Here is a 23,752-nt window from a genome sequence, read left to right as displayed (position 1 = left end):
CCGGCTCACAGTCACGGCCGCTGCCGGTCGAGTGACCACTGGCCGGCCGCACCTGGCACCAGAGGGGGATGGGACGACCACTGATGGCGCACCTGGGGACGTGGTGACGTTGACGTGACGGCGTGATGACGTGATGGGGTTTCGTGATGGCGTGATGACGTCTGTTGTGATAACGAGGCGTTGAAAGAGGACGGGACCAGTAAGGCGTGATATAGCAATGAGAGTAGGGGTGCTCTTGGGACATTGGGTTTCCATGTATAAATAAGGCTGCACTTGTTTGACTGAATTCGGCAATTCACATACATGCGTCATGTGCAATGTGCGGCGTGCGTTCATGTGCAGGGACAAGTGCATATATTCAATATGACTGCATGTAATGCATGCTTACGTTATACGAAAGTCATCTTCACAAAATGCAAATGCCCGTTGTAAATTTCCGTGGTCAAATGAACGCGGGAATTGAATTGCGTATACCGTGCAACGATTTTGCAATATTAGTGCCAGTTTCAACATGGGTTGAGTGCCACGCATTATTGGTATACTTACATTCGATTGGTATGCTTACATTCGTGCATTATTGGTGCACAACATTTCGGAGACATTAAAAGGTTCGCGGCGAGTTTTACATGAGTCAATGACTACCACTATTAGCGAGTCAAAGCTTACTCAACCAGCGCGGCGCTGCAGAGCAAGGCAGCCGCGTGCCATCGTCTCTGGCCGGCTTAGTGGGAATGTGGTCTGGAAGACGGCCGTTCCGAGATAGCTCCACTAACAGGCCGTTCTGCCTCTGTTGTGGCCGCGAGTGTGGCCGTTTGGAGCTGCGGTTTGGACAGGCGGCACTGCGGGAACGTTATGGCGGCGGTCTGCTCCTGACACAGAGCTGCCGCCCCCGCCCCGACCCGCCCCCGTCTGTAACGGCGCGCCTGTTTGGAGGCCCGCTGTCATAACACGGAGCCGAGATTAAACGCCGCCGGCCCGTCCGATCAGACCGGCGGACCGTGTCCAACAGAGGCACGGTGGCCGGAGCGAGATGCGCTGGTGCGTCATCCGTCAATGGCGGCCGCAATGACGCCGTCAAGTGTCGTACATCACGGGTCGGTGACTCGGGGTGACCATTTTCGGCTGATGACGCCAGCCGCCGCCGCCCGCTGTCCCAGTGATGACGTGATGGCGGAATGGCGTGATGACGTCGGGTGTCGTGTGACTGGCTGGGCGGCAATAAAGCTGACCAAGTTGATGACCGGGCAAGTGGAGGACAGGGCCAACAGGTCGTGAAATAGAAGTGTAGTGACCCTAGAATGTAAGCAAAATATTATCGCGAGTCGCGACGGCAGCTTTTCTCCTCAATCAAGGCCAGTGTTCCGATACACTTTGCTCTCGCGTTTCATTTTCGTCATCTTCTTCCATTCTTAACCGTTTACTTCACCTTAATCATCTCTCCGTCAATCCATATCGCCACGTGGCCTTTCTTCCTATCCCTCTCATATCACTACCCCACCTCGTTGCCACCCACTTCCCTCTCCGCCTCTGTCCCTCCCCATCCGGCTGGGGGCTGGGGAGCCCACCCCACCTTTGGCCGGCCCGAGACAATACCTCACTCAGCACGAGCTGATACCATTCACGGCACGGGAGATAGCGAGTCCGTATCGCACGGGGGTCGCTGACCCGCCTCCACACCTATAGGGTAGGGTGGGGTAATTTGAACATGTGGGGCAATTTGAACATAGTGTGAAAAACACAATATTACGGAAAATCCATAAGTGGCATGACAATATGACCAATGAGGGAAATTATCGTAACTAAAAGGGCTATCATATGAACGGGGTTTAAAGTTTCATGGAATGAAGATGCTGACGCACACTGTAAAAAATCATTTTCGCAAGTAAAAACGCCTAAAAACACGTCATTGCAACTTCATTGCAGCGCAAAATCTTGCATTGCTAGCGCCTAATACGCAACGGCTTTTGTTGTACAATGACCTAATCAGTGCCTTCAATACAAGAAATTTGCTTTTGAAACCTGTTTTTAAATATGGCAAAATAACTTTTAGCGTGGGGTAATTTGAACATAGTGTAGGAATTTCAATCAAGACAGGGATAGCTCCGAAAAAACAACGCTCCCAGTTTTTTTTGCCAATATTTTCGACCCAAAGAAGTAGCAGATAAGTGATGCCAGTTTTAGAAAAGTTACGTCTAATGTCCGTCTAATGTCCGGCATTTTTGTTGATTTCCGTTCAAAAATGTTAAAGTCAGCCATTTGTCCAAATATGTCCGAAAATTACGCATTAATAAACACTCAAAACTGTCATTTAACTTGCTTATAATGTACTTTTACCAGCCGAAAAGTGTTCATTATATTGAGAGCTTAACAAGCTTTCCATTCGCCAATCAATGCTATGCACGATTACTTTATAAAAAGCGCTGAAGTGTAGCAAGCCATCGTCCAATGTTGTCCAGTCTGCTACCTTTGTCCTACCAATTCCGAATTGGACATTGGACAAAATCAGAACTCCAAATGTCCAGGTTTCGATTGGCACCACTATAACAGATGCAGTAAGGATGGGAGAGTTTTTATCGAACAAAGATGATAGACGTTCTGTTAATTGAAGACAGGCGAATTCTGTCAACTGGCCGGTGTGCAGTGTGCAGATATTGATACTCTGCAACTGTTATTTTTGTTGTGTTGATTTTTCAAGTGAAGGTATGTTTAGAATTGTTCTGCCTATTTGTTTATGGGTCAAACAACATCGGTGTTGGCGAGACTATCGTTTTTATGACAGATAAAGGCAGTATGTTCAAATTGCCCCACGGTGGGGCCATTTGAACACACCGTGACTTGGTGGAGAAGTGAGGCTATGCTTTTCAGGGCATGCTCGGCTCGTCCAAAAATGAGGCTTGCATGGTGAAAGCAAGTGACACTTGCGTTGCGCTACTGAAGCAGTTTTTCTTCATCCAGGGTTAAGCTGGAATTTGGTACAACGGAGAAGACGTAAAAATATGTTCAAATTACCCCACACTACCCTACCTTCCTTGTCCGCTGGGCAGGGATGGACGGCTAAAAGCCCCCTCTGCCGGTCGAGCCACGCCTTACAGTGAAAATACCTAATTGATTTCTGACGGATGCGCGTGGCATATTTTTTACTACAGGTCATCTCGTCGAGGTCGCTTGCCTTGCACAGACATCTATGGCTGCCCAAATATGGACGCAATGTCGAGAACCGCGCACTATGAAGTCAGTACCGGTATCTATTCTCGTTCGTCGATTATGAGAAATGCCGCTGGTGTATTCCGCCATTCAGCTGACTCACGGATTCGTTTGAATCACCTTTGGCAGAGCTCTGTTGCCATCCTGGCTGATTCAGACCCTGTCGAACTGTAACCTGTTCGACGGGAAACACTAAGCTGCCCCCTGCTAGTGTTGTTTTCGACCGTCAGGTAGTGGCGATTTTTTAGCGTCAACCGTGGCCTGTTCTGCCCCAGACTTTACAGGGAATTTTTAAGTTTCTGGGCTGGCTCAGTGCTGAGTGGCTGGCTCTGCCGAGCTTCTGCCGCTACAGTTTCAACTCAGTCTGTTGCTACTTGCTCTTACCAATCGCACTTCAACTATGTTATCCATCTGCCCCAAGAGCAAAGACCGTAGGCTTGGCGCCAGTCCCTACTGGGCGAATCCCTACTACGATACGACATGTCGGATTACTAAAGATCCTGCGCAAATGTGAGTCGCCGGGTAAGAGAGGGTCACAGCAGAGAGCCGGCACGTGCCGCGGAAGCGCGGCTGCCGCTGAAGTGATGGCCCACTCCGCGGCTGTCACAACACTGTCAGTGAACCGGAGAGCCGGCCGAGGTGATGGACAGTGGCCGCCGGTGTTTTGAAAACAGTTTGATTTGGATTGTCTGAAATAGCCGTCCGAGGCGTCGAACGCTTGCGTTACGGAATGAGTGACCAGGAATTTTGAGAAAGGTAAAGAACGCTTTTGGCACGTGACTGCGCATGGTTCTCATTTGATTGACAAGCTTACGTATTTTAGAAACGGTGAATCGTTAAATATACGCCATTCTGTAATTATACACGTCACGTCATGCTACACCTGGTAACGTCATCCAAGCTTTCAATTAGCCTTGAAATCAATTTACTCCCCGCTCCCATGACATTTTGCCGCTCCAATGTCGGGTTTTATTTACCTCCACCGTATCTCGTTTCCATCGATCTGTTTCACGTGTATCCTGGCCCGAATCCAGCCTATTTTACCAGTGCGCTATTGTTTACGACTCGCCTGCGCTGTGTGTTTGTGGGTGGGTGGCGCGCCGCCCCTCTATATCACCGTGTGCCACCCCTCACCGCCACGCGCTGCCCTTGGCCGAGTGATCGGATGTCGGAGCTGGTCCGGTCTCCGGTACATATATTGGAGGGTCAGTCTCCGGTGGGGATCTGGGTCAGAGGCGGCGACGCTGGGGCGGTATAGGGGCGGATGAGGTGTTTGTGATTGAGATTACGTGTGATACTGGGTAATTGTTTTTATGAAGGGCTTCATTCTCTCTCACTCGCCTTGTCTAGGATGTCTTTGCTTTCGCATGGCCTGGTCACTTGGTGCCTGCCTTTCCCAGTCCATCGCTTCCCCCTTACCCCATCGATTTCTGATACCACATGACATTTATACCTATCCACTGCTGTTCATTGCCTTTTTCATCTCCCACTGCTCTCGTCACTGGCCCCTCCCATCCTGGATCTATCCCTCTCCCTCTGTTCGTCCCCGTGTTCTCCATGTTCGCGCTCCACCCCACGGACCCGACCGCTCTCTGTCGTCGGTTCCGTCGCTGGCTCCTATCGTCGGTCCCCATCGTCGCCCCGTCGTGTCGGTGTCGACAGAGTGTCTCAGAGTTTGTATTTACCGCCGCCCGGGCCGTGTTTGCGCGTCAGTGGGCGGTGCGCGGCTAATTAGAGGGTGTTTACTGAAAGATGCTTCACATGCTTCGGTGACGGGCAGGATAGAAGCTTGACAGCGAGACACCCGGACGTCCTGCTTTATTTGCAGCACCGATTTATGTTATCTGTGCTTGTTTGCGAATCGACTTCGTGTTATGTGTGATGGAGGCAAACAAAGCACTTATAAAAATGTAATAAACAAGATATTTTGCAATATTTTATGTTGCATTTCTCGGGCTTACTTGAGCTCAACTCGTGCCTCCGCTGTTCCTTTTCATAAACATTTGTCACCCCATCTCTCTCGAAGGTAGTTGATGACTGTCTCCTTCGTGTCCCACACCCATCTTCCCTTGCGCCCCACTGTCTTTAACTAATGAACGGTGCGGCTACCCCAGACATTTCCGGGTCGATCTGGGCACCGATACCACCGCCCAAACACGACTGGGGTGCTAATCGGGGCGGCTGTCTCCGGTCTCCGAGGGACCGAGGTGCGTCCTACTCCTGAGACTGAGGTGCGTGTCTTTAGAGGACGAGGTGTGTCCAAGGACTGTGAACAGGTGAACAGTGAACAGGTGCTTTTGACCGCAGGAAATTGGGGAGTGCTTGGCAAGCTTGATATAGGGACATTAAATTTGACGTTTTCCCTTCATCTTCATATCATGTTTTATATGCACCATGTGAATCACTTGTCATATGCAATCAGTCATACATGTTATGCAATGTTCCATTGTAAGCCCGTAGCAGCAGCCAGTATTCACCAATGAAAGAACGTCAAGCTCAATCTAGTTTGAGCGTCGAAAGTGAGTTGCGGACCTATAGTTGTATTCGTTGGCGACGGATGGAGGACCTCCCAGAAGGCTGCGTTTGGTGCTGTCAACAGCCCGCCCAACATGTGACATGTGCCATCGCTGGTCTTCTGTCCTCGTGCCGTGTCATGTCACTGTCAGTGGCACGGTATGTATAATCACATATCAACTGTCACATGGCAACTGTCGGTTATCGAACTGATGCCCCATTGGTGGCAGTGAAAGCAGGACATTGGGACCAGTCGTCCTGTATAGGTCCTGTATACATACATAGGTCCTGTGGAGTGTGGTGCAAGGCATATGTGCAGACCATGGGGAATTCACCTAAGAAAGTTGGAAGATAAAAGAGATGCAATTTCATTCACCGGCCATACTGTAGCCTTCGCGCTGGCGCGCAAAGGCGCACGCACGCGGACTCCTCCGCGCTGTCACCTGGCCTCATCAATTACCGACACTGACGCGTCATCACTCAGAGAGGAACGTTATCTTCCGAGCAGTAATTGGTAATTGGCGCCAGAGCGCTGAGAAGACCACACTGTGGGAGGTTTTGGGTGGATCTGTTTGGGTTGCCGGTATGACCACACAAAGCCGGGAACAAATACGGAGGCAGGAATTATGCACCATTCCTGGCCAGCAGAAGTGCCTTAGCTGCTGCTTCGGACGCCTGAATGGGCGCTGGCCATGTGTCTGCTGTCAAATAACGCCGGAACGTGGGGCCATTCAGCAGGGGAACAATGCTGGTCACCAGGCGGGACTGTCAGAGAGTCTGACCTTGCCAGGCATGTCACTGTGGCACCACAAAGGATCTCTGAGCAGAAGGACGGCTTAGGAGTCGCCCAACAATGCACGGTGGCGTTTGAATGGGACCCGCCAGACGCTGTGTGGATGTTTGAGTCACGGTCTCTTCTTCGGACCTGTGACTGTTTGTTATGGTCTTTTTAAACGCACACATACTTACGAACGCGGACGCGAGTATTACTTCTTGGATAAAACACTTCCGCTTCACAGTACCTACACTTGGTCGAAGTAAAATTCACAATTCTCTTTACTAATTCGGCAAAAAATAGAATGCATTCATTTTCAGCATTTTTCTTTAATGGCAAATGAATCTTAGCTCCATTGTTTGGCAGCCTCTCTTTAATTGCTGTGACCGAAAATCAGCCCAGTCCCGTCCCATAAACAGTCTGTCTCTGTTCCGCTCAGCCGTTCACGCTGCGATACCAAACTCTCCTCTGAGTAGCTTACCGCCGACGGCCATCAGCACGCCGTCCACCTGACTGCAGTCTTTGTCGGCAGACACCGGTGTTTCTATAGTCGATCCACCAGCAGCAACATCTCGCTGCGCTTAGTCAGCGAGCGTACTCACGGACTCGGCCGCAGACGGGTGTTGATGCTACGCTCGGGCCTCGAGTGGCTGGTGGTATCAGCGCGCACCAGATGGTGAATCAGAGCTTTGTCTGAGGTGGTTGCCGAGGGATCTGCTCAGGGGTCATGAAGGAGCTGGCAATGTGAGATGATTACTTGACTAAGTTGCATTTATAATGAAAAATTAAAAAACAACCAACACAGTCAAATGGCTAAATGATTAGAATAAACAACAGTCGCCTAGACAAATATACATTGGACGGTTTCATTTAAAATATTGATGAGAGTCGTCATCAACAAAGCTTTAGAAACGCGCGACTATTTTTGTATGTATTTTAACATAAAACGTAGGCATTTTTTTAACTTTGTCTGTCGATTTCACCAAACAACTTGATGAGCACTGTCGAGCATGTATAATTTGCACCTGTCCCATATATTTGTCACGTCGAGGTGCGGAGCGGCGGCAGCCTCAACCGTCGTCCTTAGTATGAAAGTACCGAGACCAGACGCAGCTCCCATATCAGGTCATATTCCCATAGGCATGCCGTCTGGCACTGGAACGCATTAATGCAATGCGGCTGTATGTATGCATGAGACACATTACACGCACACCGATCGCGCTCAAGAACAGTCTGCATTGTTCACCGGTGAGGGCTTCGAACAGCCAGCGGGACGGCTACCACCCCAGATAAGGTGCCAGGAAGGCGTTCCGAAGCCAGGTCAGGCACTGTTTCACGCCATGTGAGATCATGCTGGCACCGAATAGGGCTTCCAGGCTTTTATAGCAGCGACGGCGGAACGGCGCGGTGTTCGGATGGTGCATGGCGCCTGGATGAGCGCTGACAAAGATTGTGACTTCGACCTGTAAGCTCTGACCTTGTCAGGCCATAGGAGTGATCCTCATTTGATCCCTCCTTTTAGCGACTTCAACCAAGGCTTATCAACGAAGACATACACTACTTAAGTGGTGACTTCACTTTTCTCATGCCCTTCAAAGTTCGCAGCTGTCAGGTCATCAGCTGACAGCTGTGACCTTTGGTGACCTGACCTCACACTCAGGTAACCGGTCATGACCCTGCCCGTTCCATCACCGTCTCAGTCACCGTCTCTTGACCGCGCATGACCTCCGTTTGGGCGCCGTGTTTTGACTGCTGCGTCCCACTGCGCGCCATAATACGGCCTGGCGCGGCGCTGGTGACGCCCGTGTGACGTATGCGCCGCACGGTCCGCGCCAAACTTGGTATAATCCTGCGCGGACGGACGTTCCTCTGTCCAGAGAGATGCGAGGTCGCAAAACGGAAACTGTCGCTGTGGGTAGAGGTCTGGAGAGAGGGAGGACGGGGAGGGTCAAAGCGTGAGGGATGAATTGATGGAAGTGTCACTGCACAGTGGAGGGAGGGAGGGAGGGAGGGAAGAAGGGAGAGAGAGAGAGAGAGAGAGAGAGAGAGAGAGAGAGAGAGAGAGAGAGAGAGAGAGAGAGAGAGAGAGAGAGAGAGAGAGAGAAAGAAAGAAAGAGAAAGAGAGAGAGAGTGAGAGAGAGAGAGAGAGAAAGAAAGAGAAAGAGAGAGAGAGTGAGAGAGAGAGAGAGAGAGATGAGTCATTTGTTTGAATGCACCCTGTGCCGAATTGTTATTCCCCTGAGCATCCCCTCTCTCGTCTGCTCCTCCCACCCTTGCACTGCACTCTGCACATTCAACTCTCGCCCGGTGTCAGCCATTCCAGCGGCGACGGATTGAATTAGTGGCCTGGTGATGGATGTAGCTGGCCTTTCAGCGTGGCTAACTGCCCTGCCGGGGGTCCGAGGTCCGCTGCCGGGGGTCTGCGGTCCCCCCTGGCGCGGTCTTTGGTCTCTCCAGCGTCCAGTGATTGGCGCTGGAATGGTCCCATCAATATGTCGGAAGCGCTGGAGGACGAGGAGGTTGGTCTGGAGGGTGACTGGTGACTGGAATGGATGGGAACCGGGTTTGATTGGGTTGCAGTGGGAATGAGGCGTGAAAATAGCAAAAAAGAAGGCTGGACAGGTGATATTTGTCAACAAATATCGAATGAATAACTGGGTTAACAGCTGCGCTTCACCTGAAGCTGTGCTGATTTCAATCATTGCATTGAATGCTGACTTTCATGCACACTGCACGGTGCAATTTGCATTACCACTAAATAAGCATCGGGCGCCATCGAGACAAATGCAATTGTGATTCATTCGTCTTCAACCGCGTTTTTGGCGCACTTTATCACACCAGCATGGTCATTATCCGATCATAAACTGGGCATTTGACGCACACCGTGCTAACTAATACTCAGGTACCTAAATCTTGGTACGCACCCTGTAATAAGCAGTCTCCGCCGCTCCATTATCCAAGCTCAGGTTTCAGTAGGACTGACTGCTATCCGTGTAACGCATCACAATGTAATCTGACCCTTATCTCGGACAAGGCTCATAGGCATGGTAAACCTTCTTTAGAAGGTTCGGCGCTCGGCCGAGCGGTGGATAGATTCTTCTCACGGACTGGGGAGATCGCCCCTTTGATATACGGCTGCGTCAAGAGTTACAGTGTAGTCTCCTATCCTTTACGGACCGGGCGACCTCCATTCAAGGATCGCACAGAACAGAATCAGCTTGATGCTGATATTTATCTCAGCTATACCTATCTTGGGAGATTCAGGAGCGGCTTCAAAATCAATTTCACAAAGCATTGCCAGATAAAAATAATCATTTATGAATAAGTTATACCTTTTTTTGTGCGTGAGCGTTTTCATATTTGTGCTGCGATTCATTTACCTCCATGCCTTCTACCTGTGGCACTGTAGCCATGTACTTCTGCCGGTCACCGCTAGGCCCATGTACTTCTGCCGGTCGCCGCTAGATGCTGTGAACCGCGAGTTACAGTTTTGTTAATAGGTGTCGCTTTTACCAGTCTCTAAATTGCTAAAGCCTTCGATTAAGTTGTGCGTCCCCCTTTTAACGTTCCGTTCGCTTAAACTGCTGTATTGTTTGGACAACTGCATTGGCTATGTGTATATTAAAAACCATATGTATTCGTTTATTACATTCGATGTTCTCGCCAACATGTGTGCAATACTAGATAAGTAAGTTCGTATGTAAAACTATATATGTCTCGATTTTGTGGCGAAATACAAGAGATATCTGTATCTTACAGTGTTTCTACTGGCTACACCAGCCAGATTGGTGACCCCGCGTTCTGCGCACTAAGGGATCGCTATCCCCTCGTGTTCCCTGGCACACCGACACTGGCCTGCACCCTGAGCTATCTCCTCCAGCTCTCTTTGTGTAGGAAGGAAGTGGCGGATGGTGTGTCTCCACGAGGATCCTTATTTTGTGCTGTGTGGAACTGGATAACGCCGACTACTACTGCTGCACTAAGGACCAGCTACTTCATCGGCTCATCTTACCGAACGGCTACCTCTGCAGCTGCACCGCAGCACCTGCCGATCGCCGGATCGCCGTCGCCGCCACCGATCTTCCCGACCATTGCTCTCGGCAGCCATGGACCAGAAGACCCAGCCTGCCGGCGCCGGTGCAGCCGCCGGAACCGGTGCAGCCGCCGGCGCCGGTGCAGCCGCCGCCGCCGCCTCGCATGCCGCTGCTGCTGCTGCTGCCGCTGCCGCCCAACCGGACTACCTCCGCGTGGCGACCGCGCCACGCAGCCACGTCGCGCCGCCGCGCTTCTTCGAGGAGGACCCCGTGATCTGGCTCGTCCAGCTCGACCTCTTCTTCTCTCAGGCAGCTGTGGACGATGAGCTCAGCCGCTTCCGGATCGCCGCTACTCTTCTTCCTGGCCACCTCCTGCGCGACTTCACCGACATCCTCCGCAACCCTCCTCAAGACCGACCTTACACCATCCTTTCCAACGCCATCCGTCAGCGGTTCGGCAAATCAGTCGAACAGCGTCTTCGCTGCCTGCTCTCTGGCCAACAACTCGGCGACAGGCGTCCTTCCCAATTCCTTCGGCATCTCCTGGACCTTGCTGAAGCTGAAGGCTCACAAGATTCCCCGCTCATCCGTCAGATCTTCCTCAATGCTCTTCCGCCTCGGACTCAGCCCTTCCTCCAGTGCCTGCCGCCTGGGACGGACCTTGCGACCATCGCTAGCACTGCCGACCGACTCCTGGAGCTTCCGCAGCAGCCGGACGTCCTGGTGAACGACACGCCTACTGCAGCGACAGACAGCTCGGTGGACCGCCCGCCTACTGCACCCAGCCGCTCGGGAGCCCCCGGCGGCTCTGGCCCGTCTCGCCGCGTGCCGCCGGGCCCGCCGCCTGCTTCGCCGCCCCCTCTCCGTCGTTCGTCGCGTCTTCGCCGCCAAACATCTTTTTATGGTGTTTAACTAGGGCGGGGGAGTGATGTAGCCATGTACTTCTGCCGGTCACCGCTAGGCCCATGTACTTCTGCCGGTCGCCGCTAGATGCTGTGAACCGCGAGTTACAGTTTTGTTAATAGGTGTCGCTTTTACCAGTCTCTAAATTGCTAAAGCCTTCGATTAAGTTGTGCGTCCCCCTTTTAACGTTCCGTTCGCTTAAACTGCTGTATTGTTTGGACAACTGCATTGGCTATGTGTATATTAAAAACCATATGTATTCGTTTATTACATTCGATGTTCTCGCCAACATGTGTGCAATACTAGATAAGTAAGTTCGTATGTAAAACTATATATGTCTCGATTTTGTGGCGAAATACAAGAGATATCTGTATCTTACAGTGTTTCTACTGGCTACACCAGCTGGCACCCTCTTGTGGCACCGTCCGCTTCTTGGCACCTATCCACTCCACACCCACCAGGTCTCCAGTGCTGGTTCCTGGAATACGTTCCTCCCATGCTGCTGCTGCGGTCGGCCGCTCCGTGCCTACGAGCTGGACCAAACAATAGCCCCGTAAGGCGGTCTGCGGCCGGAAACAAGGTAGGGAGGGGAGCACGACTGCCCTCACCTTGACCGTACGCCCGTCTTGGAGTGCCCTCCCCCCCTCTCCCTCCCTCACGGAGAGTCATGCACGTTGCACAGTGCTGTGCGCTGCTCGCCGTCCAGCTATGATCACGTTCGCGTTCAGGGTGGCCGCGGCGTTCGCGGCGCTCTCGGCGGCGTTCGAGGCGCTCTTGGCGTCAATAGTGACGCACCGTAGACTCTATCGCAGCAGGGGCTGGAAGAGTTACGGATACTAATTTGGTTGAAACGAGCAGATATGAGCTTGTTAGCGGGCATTAGTCCATGTAGGGTGCACTCAGAGTACCTGGGAGGGCTACTCGGTCGTCAATGAACAGGCGGGAATAAAGGCTGTATGCGGCGCTGAAGGTCGTGAGCTGATTTGCTCCGGGGTTTTGTCTAGACCGGTGCTGCAGCAGAGCTATGTTGATGTCCAGCTCTGGGCTGTGGGCGACCTTGGATTAAACGCCGTTTGATATTGTTGGCGGTCATTGCCATTCTTTCCGTCATTCGTGTCGTCACGTTCATTCTGTCACGTTGTTTTGGGACATGAGTAGCTGGAACGGTAGATCGACGTCCGACGGGCATCAGCAAAGTGCATTCATAACTCATAAGTAGCTATGTACAAGGCATGCTTTATTTAAACGTTTAAGGCTTCGAGTTTATATTCTTACCTATCGAGACATAAGATAAGTAGTTTTCAAACATTTTAGCTCATCGTAAACGTTCGATCATTATGTGTAAATATTTAGATTTAACGATCGAAGTATGATCTCAAATATCGTTCAGCTGAAATCAGATCATAGTCAGACACGAAAATGAAGTAAGAATTTACGCGTTGATGTAGCAACATAGTTAAGTTGATGAGTTTTCTATAAATTTCCTAACTGAATACCACTTGCTTTTGCCTTCGTACACAACAAGCACCATCCAAGGGGGTCTCATATGATGCATCCCCGCACTAAACACGAGCTGAGGGGTCTGACTTCTGACGCGAGTCTGATTTCACTCCCCCCAGGCACGTCCGGTCGCCGCTGCCAGACCCAACTGTTCCTCTGAACTCTGACAGCTCTCCGTGACACAGTGGCCGCTGACGTGATGTGTCTATGAATGTGTCAATGTGTGTCACACCGTATGATAACAGTGCGTGGGTACGCAATTATCTGATCTTACGGGTGCATCCGACTTCTAAGCATCTCCTCCCACGTCCCGCTCAAGTACTCGCAGGAGAAACTGGTACTCATTGTCATATGTCAGCTAGAACCACGTTATTCACACTTCCTCGAATCATTTGTAGTTCCCTCAATGCATCGACAGCACTGAAATCACGCGTTATTTCTGGGTCGACGTACTGCTCATACCATGACCCCGTGAAAATAAACACACGTCACGTGTCAAACTACGCCAGTGACCTATCGACCCGCGGTGATCGATGCGCTCTAATCGCATTCCGCCGGCGCTGATCACACCGTGTGTCTGTTTCAGAGATTTGCGGTTCAACGATATCAGCCACCTGCCGCCGGGCGGGTTCCGGCGGATGCCCAATCTCAACACGCTGTAAGTGTGTGTAGGTGGTGAGCCACACGGCAGCGCCTCTGATGACGGTGGCTCATCCTTCCGGTTGACTGTTGAAAGCTGCTAAGATTCGTTCATGGTTGTGTCCTCTAAAAATTATATTAACCATGCTTGTGGGTATAGTTCGTTTTTCTTAAGTTTGCCCCTCACTGTAAACGTCTTTTTGAACATAGCACGAGAATGGCTAGCTGAATTACTGAGAAAACTGGTTAGCGCACATTGTATTGTAGATATGAATAATATTTTCAAAAAAAAGTATTGAACACCGACGATTTAACGTTATGTTAAGCGCCGTGCAAATTATTTATTAGTTCAGACATAATTCCTGAGAAGTCGTCTATCCCTGTGGGGCTGTAGGTATTAGCAAATGCCAGCTAAGAGTCTGTGAAATAGTAAGTAAATTTGATGAAATTGATCGTCTGTTAAATCTGGTCAAATCACTGTGCGCCAACCAGTTTTCTCAGTAATTCAGCTAGCAATTCTCGTGCTATGTTCAAAAAGACGTTTACAGTGAGGGGCAAACTTAAGAAAAACGAACTATAGTACAGTCCACAGCAGAAGTAATGTGGGGTTTCAGTCATGGGTATGTTCTGCTTCTGAAGCTTAGGAACGATTAGCCAGACTACAATGAAACTTTGAATGTAGCTTATATGTATCGTCACCCTTGCAACTGCAACTTTAGCTATTGACATCTTCTTTTCGATCACTCCGCATTAAACAATCGCCAGTCAAAGCCAACCGTTGAGATTGGTAAAACCACGGAATATATAGTCTACGACACGGAATATATAGTCTACGACAGTCGACTATATATTCCGTGGTAATATAGATAGTCTACGACTGTCGTAGACTATATATTCCGTGGTAAAACCCTACATTACTTTAGCGGTGGGCTGTACAATGTAGGTACTAACTTAACTACCTACCTTGGGACCTTCAATAGCTGTTCTGGTTTAACCCTCGCCGGACCTATTGGTTTTCTACATACGCGCCGGCCGAGGGGGGGGGGGGCGGGTACGACCCCCCCCCCCTCGCCGTTTCGCCCCTGGTGGAGCTAGCGCGTCGCGGAAAAAACGAGCGTGTGCGCCGTTACGAGACGCAGAGATTGGTACCCGATTTTAAGGTCCTAGGTCAACCGGTGACCTCTGAGGTCAGGTCAAGTGCCCCAGGGTACGGTTCAGTTTTTGGTGAATAACTTCGCAAAAAACGGCCGCAGAGCGCCGATTTTGGCAGCATCGTGTTTGCCTCGCTCAGGCGCGTCGAATGATATACTTTTTGTCCGGGTCAGGTCAACTTGGGGTGTTGACCTCAGGTCAAGGTCAGGTCAGCACCCCCAGGTCACGAAGTTGGTCGAAAGAGGTCATGTCGCATATCATTCGATTCGGCAGGCCTTCCTGAGTCCATTGGTGCCTTTCCCGACTCGCTAGCTCAATTTGATCAAGAGTTATTGACGAAAAACTAATTTGACCTTGATGACGTCATAAATGACGTCACGCAAGGTCAACATTGCAAAAGTGACGCATCTAACCTTGCAAGGAGTGCATCAAATCACGATTCTGTGTGCTTGAGATAGTTGGAGATCGTTCCCGGCGCCAGAATAGCAGTTTGAATTTTTCCCCATTGACTTATAATGGTGAGGTCACGAAAATGACCTGACCTCATATGACCTTTAGGAAAAATCCGAGATATACAAGTTGTGGGACTCATAATGGATACTAGATCCTGCAAGTTTCATTTCCCTGTGACATCTCCTCTGGCAGTGAGGGCGTTGCGAAGTTGCGACATCTGAAGACCGTGCAGAGGTTCACTTATGACGTCATAGGTCAGTGACCTGACCTGACCCAAAAATGCGGTTGGTGTCAAAAGATCCGGCTTGGATCAAAGGTCAGGTATGCCAAGTTTCAGCTCTCTATCGCCAGCGTGTTCGTAGCTATCGCGAAAAAACCCTATGGGGGGGGGGGCGGCACCCGCCCCCCCCCCCCTCGGCCGGCGAGGGTTAAGGACAGGATTAAAAGCTTACGACGGTATTAGGTACTTTGAAAGGAAAACTCTGGATATAAGTGTGCCTTGGCGTGTTGTTGAATGCTATATCAGAGGACTTTCGTGTTGACAACGTCTAACCTCAACAAGTAACAACCATCATGTATTTGCAGGCTGTTGAACAACAACAAGATCTCACGGCTTCATAAAGACACCTTCCTCGGGCTGAATGAACTCCGATATTTGTAAGTATGTGCAAAGACTTAAGCCTTACCGATAAATATTAGGAAGTAACGGACACTAACTTAAAGCAGCGCTTTGTTCATTAATTCAAGGGACTCGGTAACGTTAGCGGTTGGGTTCGTACCAAGTGACTCGTGTAATTAATGATTTTATAGCAGTATTTATGGAGCCATCAAAGGGGATTGCGGTGATAGGAAATCGCCTTACAGTAGATCGGGGGCTTATTTGGTGCCGTATTTTAGCCCATTTCCGGGCCGTAAATATGCATTTGTTTTAGGAACATCTCAAAGTTTAAGTTATTATTTTTCAGTTGGTAGCTAACTACTTGTGAGTTGTTATTATATGAGTGCTAGAGCCTAGAATTAAACAATTAAGGGACTCAGCCGAGAAAGAATTAAGTCAATGCTTCAACAACAAGTTGAAAACTAATGAAGGTCTGTGGATGTTTCAGATACATGTACAAAAATAGGATTCGCCACATAGATGCTGACGCCTTCCACAACTTGCCGAAACTAGAACAATTGTGAGTATAATTTTGTTCTTGTTCTTACCCGTTCTTACTTACCCCTGGTCTCCCCATTCCCTACAAACCCCGCTAGTGACAATTTATGCCCCTCCCCCACACACAGTTGCATTACCCTCTACCCTGCCCCACACCACTTAGGTGTGGTGTGATCCTATAACATCACCCTATGTAGATCACGTGATCGGTCACTTCCGGTAGCAAAGGTCCACATGCGTTTCCAGTTGACTGGTCGGCCCACGGAACATCCTGTATTCAAATTAGGAACTCCAGTCTCGTCTATCGTCTCACCCGACTCGGTTGTATCTCTGAGCTCTATCTTCCGCTATCGAGCTCCCGCCCCTGAGGTGGACAGACGGTAGACATTGGAAGCTGGATATAGACACTGGATAGCTGGGTGGACATTATAGACACATGGGTGGACACTGGATAGATGGGGAGACAATGGAAGGGTGGGTGGAGCAGCGTAAAGTATCCGGCGCTGGTGGAGCTCACAGGGTAGTCACCAGGCTATACTGATTTTGTTAAAGATGGATGAGCTCCGTCTGTCAGACCTCGGCAACCTATACGTTTAGTTTTAGTTTGTTCGTTAGTGGAGACGGTTAGCGCGATTGGCTTTTTCTCCCGTTCTCAAATTTCGTAAACAAGTGACAAAAACTACCAAGCTGGAATAGATATTGCGCTAATTACCTCATCGCTTTTCTTTATTTTGTGCTCAAGATGATCCGCTCTGAGCATCATGAGTAATATTTTCCATCTTCGTCGCATTCGATTTGCACCAGCATAGTGGCTCTAATGCCAATATTATATCGCTTTAGCTGCTGCTTGTGGTCTAGTGCTGAACCATGCGGTACAGTATACATCCAGGCGCTCGCAACTAGTGACATCTATGGGACAGTGCTGAACCATGCGGTACAGTATACATTCAGGCGCTCGCGACTAGGGACATCTATGGGGCTAAAATTAAATGACTTATCCTTATACGATCCGAGTGACCTTCAGGCATAATGTTCAGCCAGCCGCTGCCCTCAGCGAACTTCTTTTGTGGCTCCACTGTTTCAATGTTGGTAACCACACGCACATTTGGTAAACCGACGCCTCTGTCACATACTCCAGTGCAATACTGTACAGGTCCATACGCCGATGGATCTTCTCTTAACCATCCTTTTCCGGCTTCAGCTGACTCGCCACAACACATCTGCTCCAAGCCATACGCGTGTGCCCGGTTCAGTCCTTGAGATTCTGAGTGGGGCGTTGGGCACCTCGTTCCGACCCTCCCCTCTCACGCTCTCGGGCCTCCGCCCTAACGTCCGTCCTCGGACCCGCTCCGGCGCCGGATGAGTAATTGATGGCCGTTTTCCCAGGTACCTGCATTACAATTACATACAGGACATCGACGCCGAAACGTTCAGCAATCTGCCCTCCATAGAGAGATTGTAAGTACGCACGCCGAAATGTCGGCACATTTGTATTTATATCTCGTGATCGTTTACACGTGTTGGACAACGAGTTTGGCGAAAGTTTCCCGAGCAAACCTAATATTTAAATACCAATGGATTAAATTATGATCTTGACATTCGTGTTTCAGCTCATGGTTGATTTAAAATCAAACCGCTCTACTTCTAGTTGCCACGGCGATTTTCTCGGGCTCAGCATGTGCACAGCTCGCTCGCATGCACCAGTTCCGGGGCGGAGCGGCACGCTCCGGAGATTCTCCCTGCTCGTGCACGTGACGTTCGTGCAGGCTGGGGTCTGTGCTGAGGGGAGGGGGCACGAGCACCGGCCTGCAGACGTCCCTGACCAGATATACGTGAGCGCGTGTCTGCATACGTGCGTGAGAGCTCCGCTCACGACCCGAGCTAAGCCGTCCGAGCGCACAGTCGCCCACATTCGGTGACGCGGCAGATTCCAACTGCCGAGTCCAGCGGGTATTGTTTGAGCGGTGACAATGGGTGCACTGGCAGACTAATTTCGGGGTCGTCGATTGCAGCACGGGACATGGCTGCTGTCGGGATATCAGGGGACGGATGTGCGTCTGTCACTAGGCACATGTTTCTGCTCGGGTGGAGATCTGTCTCCCCGGGAAAGGTGCGGCGTTAGACGGTTTATGCTCCCGTGGTCATTAATTATCGGGACTGGTTGAAGACATCACTCAGCGGGGATTGCAACTATGCGCCTAAGCTGGCATTCCAACCAGAAATGATGGACGCTTCATTCATCTTCTCCGTCGATTAATTTTCCGAGCAATGATAAATTAATAATGTCATCTCAAGACTACAAACAAGCTTCACTCCACGTTGCTTACTTCTCAATTTGCCAGACACTCTCCGCTCAAGTCTGACCTAATAGTCGTAAGTAGTGCGATTAAACCGCGCCGCCGCCCATGTGTTTGTTGTTGTTGGGTCGGCCGTACTGCAGCCCCGGCGGGGTGTGGGCCGGCCGCGCCCGTCACATCCATTCACGGGGTAATTAGTGGAGCGGCTACCGGGCCCGGGGGGCTAGATGGACTCAGACGAGAGGCGCGGGAAGGGAAATGTTAGAGTCAGTGGAATGAAAGGAAAGGAGGGAGGAGGTGAGTGGTTAGAGGGGTGTCGGACTCAACACACACAAGCATTCGAATTCTTACACGAGAGACGAGAGTCCAGCATAGCGCTATGAAGGGTTCCGCTTCCTGTTGACTCCCAACGCTGACTTCCAACTGTGTGGGAGAATTGTGAGGCGCGGTGAGCGGTTCTGACGGGACCTGTAATGTGGTCCAACGTGTCAGCTGAACGGTGTTCTGACGGGGTTCTGTACCACTTTGTTTACAGATTCTTACACAATAACAAGCTGGAGCGGATACCGTACGGAGCGTTCAGCAATCTCACCTCGCTCAAACGACTGTGAGTATATCCACCGGGAAGTTAGTCGCGTCGGTTTCGGTGTAAAAGTAAATGTGTTTACTTGATTACGGACCAAATTATCAACGCAGCGCATATATTTGTGTTACCTTATATATAAAGTAAATTGTTGTATATCTTCAGCCTTCAAGCTTGTCAGCAAAAAAAGCATATATTATAGCCTGATTATCCCTACTAAAGCGTTGTAAAATACCAAAGTGACTTGTTTACGTGGCCTCAGTCGGCTTAGTTTCTCTGACGGTGTTTTATCTGTTTAGACGGCATCAAGCTTAGGGCGCATTAACTCCAAAGCGTGATATGCATCTTGTTGAGGCACATTTGCTTAGCCAGCCGAAGGGACATCCATGACACACACCGCGACACCTGTGGGACTGAGACAGTTTGAATATACGGAACCACCAGCAGCGAACTGCTCAGCACTGACTGAGCCCAGACGAATGGCCGAACACGACATTTAGCTCTGCGAGCTTGTCGCTGAAGGACACGGAGCTTAGAGTCAGCCCCTGGCAACCGGTCTGAGGCAATCCGCCACCCAGGCTGCAGCTATCTGCCACCGAATAAATCTGCCCGATCGGCTATCGAGTCGTTTATTTAATTAACATCGCGCTCCCGTCGTGGATTCGTCCCTTTGCCTTCGCATCATGCGCTCATCGTTTGGTGAGCACGATGATTGAAGTAAATGGTCTAAAGTTACAGACGTGAGGCGACCTTACGATGCTACTGAGACGGTTATAAAACGTGCATACTAGTCTGTAAGTCAAATTTATGGCGTGGAAACACATTTGATGCTCTTGTGACGATTCGGTTGAGTTGAGATATGATGTTGTTGAATGGGCCGTTAGTCATTTCATAAACACAACGTCCATTTGAGAGTCTAAAGTTGTGAGCGTCCGCCGTGCATTGCTGCTTAGTCACGGATTATCGTCGAGATGTCGACCAGTTTTGTCACTCGCCGATTGCGCGTTCCCCGTCGACAGCGCTCCTGAAATGTTTTGAATAGATTCAGTCTCCAAAGGTGGACTGAATGCCGGTGTACGCATGCGCATGCGAACGTGACCTATTTGAAACCCACCGTTGTTGGACAGGGCTAGGCGTAAAAAATATGGACTAGAGCCTTCCAGTAGGGCACTTAATCCTCAGGTGTTCATTGGACAGTTAACCCAAATACTTGATCCTGCGTAAATGATCAGATTAGTGATCGAGAAATTAAACCCACCTGTTGCGCCGATTTGCTTGTTGGAATTCAGTGCATCTGGTTCCTCGTTCGATTGCTTTGGCTTCCTGCCACTGCGTTTCGTTCGAAATGTTTCGGATTGGAAACTGTGCGTAATGCCTGGCCATTAAAAGTAATTGCCTTGTGAGCTTACCGAGGGACTTGCTCTAGTTGTGCTTGGCTGGCTTCTCGTCCTATTTCGCCTGCCAGTTGCCACCACTAGCCGAAATCGTGCGCTGGTGTCGTTCACTGAATGGATTCCGACCACCTATCAATGACAGGTGTTTACTGACATGGTGACAGCTCCACTGTCAACACACAGCTATCAGCACCAAACTGTCACCGCGTGACTGTCACCTGTCAGCTGGTAACTGCTGCTGTCGGCGCGTGACTGTCACTGTCTGAGGTGCAGCTGCGGCTCCGAACGGCGTCTGTTGCAAGGTCTGGCTGACGGCTGCCGATGAGAGCGATGCAGTGTGGAGACGAGACGTCGATGTGTCGCGATAGAGGCGGAGATGGAGTGCTGAGGTGCTGTCAGCGTGGTCTGGTGGTGGCAGGTTAATGCACCGGAGTGCATGCAGGAGTAGTGAGTGCATGCCCGTTGCACTCCTCGCAGCAGTTGTAAGACTAGCATCATGACAAACACAGATACAGATATAAGTAACATGACCAGGCGAGGGGACTCTGTTTGCCAACTGAGATGAGACTCCCCCTAATTGAATTGACGTCACCCTCCACCGTGTCTCCTTGCCTCCACCGTTTTACAACCCTCTCCTCCTCCCCCTTCCACAGCCGTCTGGACAGTAACGCGCTGATCTGCGACTGCCGCGTGCTGTGGCTGGCCAACATGCTGCAGGAACACTCGGCACACTCGCTGGCCAGCGCCACCTGCCAGGAGCCGGCCGAACTACACGGACGGAGCATCGCAGACATCAAGGACCAGATGGTCCACTGTGGTGAGCGAAGGGGATTATTTGGTCCACTGTGGGGTGAGAATGGTCCGCTTGTTTGGTTAGCACGTATGGCGAAGTGGTCTTCTGACGATCCGGTCTATGACACGGACGGTCCGCTGTCTCATGATTCGGCACTTCTTTCACTCGATATCACCTATTGTTTTCTGTCAAGCAATTACATCAGCCGAGTTTCATTTAACATCTCCGTGTTTTCAGCGGCGCCCCATCTAACCGAGGAACCTCGCAACGTGGTCATCACGTTCGGGAAGACGGCCTACTTCCACTGCGAGGCGGATGGCGACCCCCAGCCGGACATTGTGTGGCTCCAAAACAGGTAACACATACCCGCCACACTGTGGCAACAGGACAGGTAACAGGTAACACAGAGGGAACACACCGGTTACACACCGGCAACCTACCCCGTCACTGTGTAGCACTGTGTAGCAGGATAAAATAACAGATAACACACCTGTAACATAGGTACACCGCCGCCCGCCACCATGGTAACAGGACAGGTAACAGGTAAAACACAGGTAACACATACAGCCGGCCGCCACTGTGGTAACAGAACCGGTAACAGGGAACACACCGGTAACACATACCGCCACCGTGTGGGTGGCGTGCGGCTGGCCGTCAAAACACCGCCAGTGATAGCTGTTTTCGTGCGTGATTTGCGCGGTGCAAAGTGGTTTCAAGTGTTGGCACTGTACTGATTGGGTAATGTTTTGATATTCAGGTTTGGTGGGTTCAGTGCCTACATCATGTTTCGTGTTTGGAAAGTTCGAGTCTCGCCCGTGACAAGTATCGTTGATCGCTTATGAGGAATGTAGAACCTTACACAGTAGAACTCGAGTGTTCATGCTTGATCGACCGTGTTGATGTGTTTATATTACGGTAGATCTGCTGTTTTCCCTAGTCTGTCGGTGCCATTTCCATTACCTATCTGAAGTCAAGACCAGTCTACCAGACATCAAGAATACCTATCTAGCGGCGTCTGATCCCTTGATTTCCCTCGTGTTCTGTTTTCGTGACCGCTATTTTCACCCCACCCGCTGATTGGCTGATCTACGCTGCCTCACCTTCTGATTGGCCGATGGCCGCCTCCGTTCGCAGCAACGAGCTGAGTGCGGACAGCGCCGACGATGGCTATCAGATCCTCTCGGACGGCACGCTGATGGTGGAGCCGTCGCGGGAGCCGGAGAGCGCCGTGTTCGAGTGCATGGCCAAGAGTCCGATGGGCGAGGTCAAGTCGCGACCGGTCAGCGTGCGGTACGTGCCGGTGGCGGGTGAGCCGGACCACGGCACCCCGCCGGCGGCCGTACCGCGCGCTGAGCTGGGCAGGACCGACACGGACCCTCGCACCGCGCACCCCTCCCGACCCGACGAGAGAGAGCGATACAAGGAAGAGGAGGAAGAGGAGGACAGCCAGACGCGGAGAGAGCGACAGAGCTTCTACGACCACCGCCGGCTGTCGGCGAGCAGGAACCGCGAGGATAACCGGGTGACCTCGCTGAGACGACCGTTCGTGCCGGCGTCAGTTCCCGGCAGAGCGGGCGCCGACCGCGGCCGGGAGGAGTCCAACGTCGCCACGCAGAGTGAGAGAGGGCAGAGGGAGAGTAAAAGAGAGATTCGAGGATGAAACGATTCGGATGTTTTCGCTAAGCACAGTTAGACAGATAGCAAACATCACGAAATGTATTTGGCGGAAGGTGTCGGCGTTAGGACGTTTGGACGGGATAGTTTGGACTTTGGTCGTCAGTCGCAGTTTACTCTTGTCTTCTAAAGATGTCTACTTGCCTTGTCTTCCCCATAATCCCTTCAGGCCATCACCGTCTGTCTCACCGCCTAACCCTCCTCTCACCCGTCTCAGGTCGTCCGCGATTCATCACACCGCCACGAGACCAGTACGTCGGTCTGGGCGACCTGGCCGAGCTGAGCTGTGTCGTGGACGGGTTCCCGACACCCCAGCTGGTGTGGATGCGGGCCGGACACCCCATCACAACCCAGACGCCGCGCTACAGGGTGAGAACCGGCGCGGGCAGACGGAGTCTCGGTGGTAAATAAGGTGCAAACGGGCTACAATGATGCTGACGCTAGATTGTGCAAGACGCTGAGTTGTTATTGACAATTCATGAATGTAGTTACCGCTCTTGAACTTTTTTCACCGTTTTTAATTATTTTTATGTGTCTACTTTATTTTCATGTTGCTCATTGGAGCTGCCAGCCGCCTTCTTACTAAGTGATTTAATTAATAAAAAACAGTCGGTTTTGGCCTCTTAGTTGCACACGGTACCATTTCCTGTCTCTCATTTGCGCACGGTACCATCTCGTCTC

The 23,752-nt window shown here is 50.9% G+C and overlaps 1 protein-coding gene across 2 annotated transcripts in view; it reads left to right on the top strand.

Annotated features, from left to right (window-relative positions):
• Positions 1 to 23,752, top strand: part of LOC122367595 (peroxidasin homolog) — a 67,078-nt gene that overhangs the window by 33,744 nt on the left and 9,582 nt on the right. For both annotated transcript variants that reach the window (XM_043340853.1, XM_043340855.1), the window contains exons 2-10: positions 13,517 to 13,588; positions 15,760 to 15,831; positions 16,281 to 16,352; positions 17,717 to 17,788; positions 19,163 to 19,234; positions 21,258 to 21,421; positions 21,635 to 21,752; positions 22,532 to 23,013; positions 23,289 to 23,440. In XM_043340853.1, the coding sequence (XP_043196788.1) occupies positions 13,517 to 13,588; positions 15,760 to 15,831; positions 16,281 to 16,352; positions 17,717 to 17,788; positions 19,163 to 19,234; positions 21,258 to 21,421; positions 21,635 to 21,752; positions 22,532 to 23,013; positions 23,289 to 23,440 (1,276 nt within the window). The remainder of the gene's footprint in view (positions 1 to 13,516; positions 13,589 to 15,759; positions 15,832 to 16,280; positions 16,353 to 17,716; positions 17,789 to 19,162; positions 19,235 to 21,257; positions 21,422 to 21,634; positions 21,753 to 22,531; positions 23,014 to 23,288; positions 23,441 to 23,752) is intronic.

The sequence above is a fragment of the Amphibalanus amphitrite genome, unplaced genomic scaffold (genome assembly GCF_019059575.1).
Source record: "Amphibalanus amphitrite isolate SeventyFive unplaced genomic scaffold, NRLGWU_Aamphi_draft 000879F_arrow, whole genome shotgun sequence".
Lineage (NCBI taxonomy): Eukaryota > Metazoa > Arthropoda > Thecostraca > Balanomorpha > Balanidae > Amphibalanus > Amphibalanus amphitrite.
The sequence above is the reverse complement of the archived record's forward strand: the minus strand, read 5'-3'. Positions and strand labels throughout refer to the sequence as shown.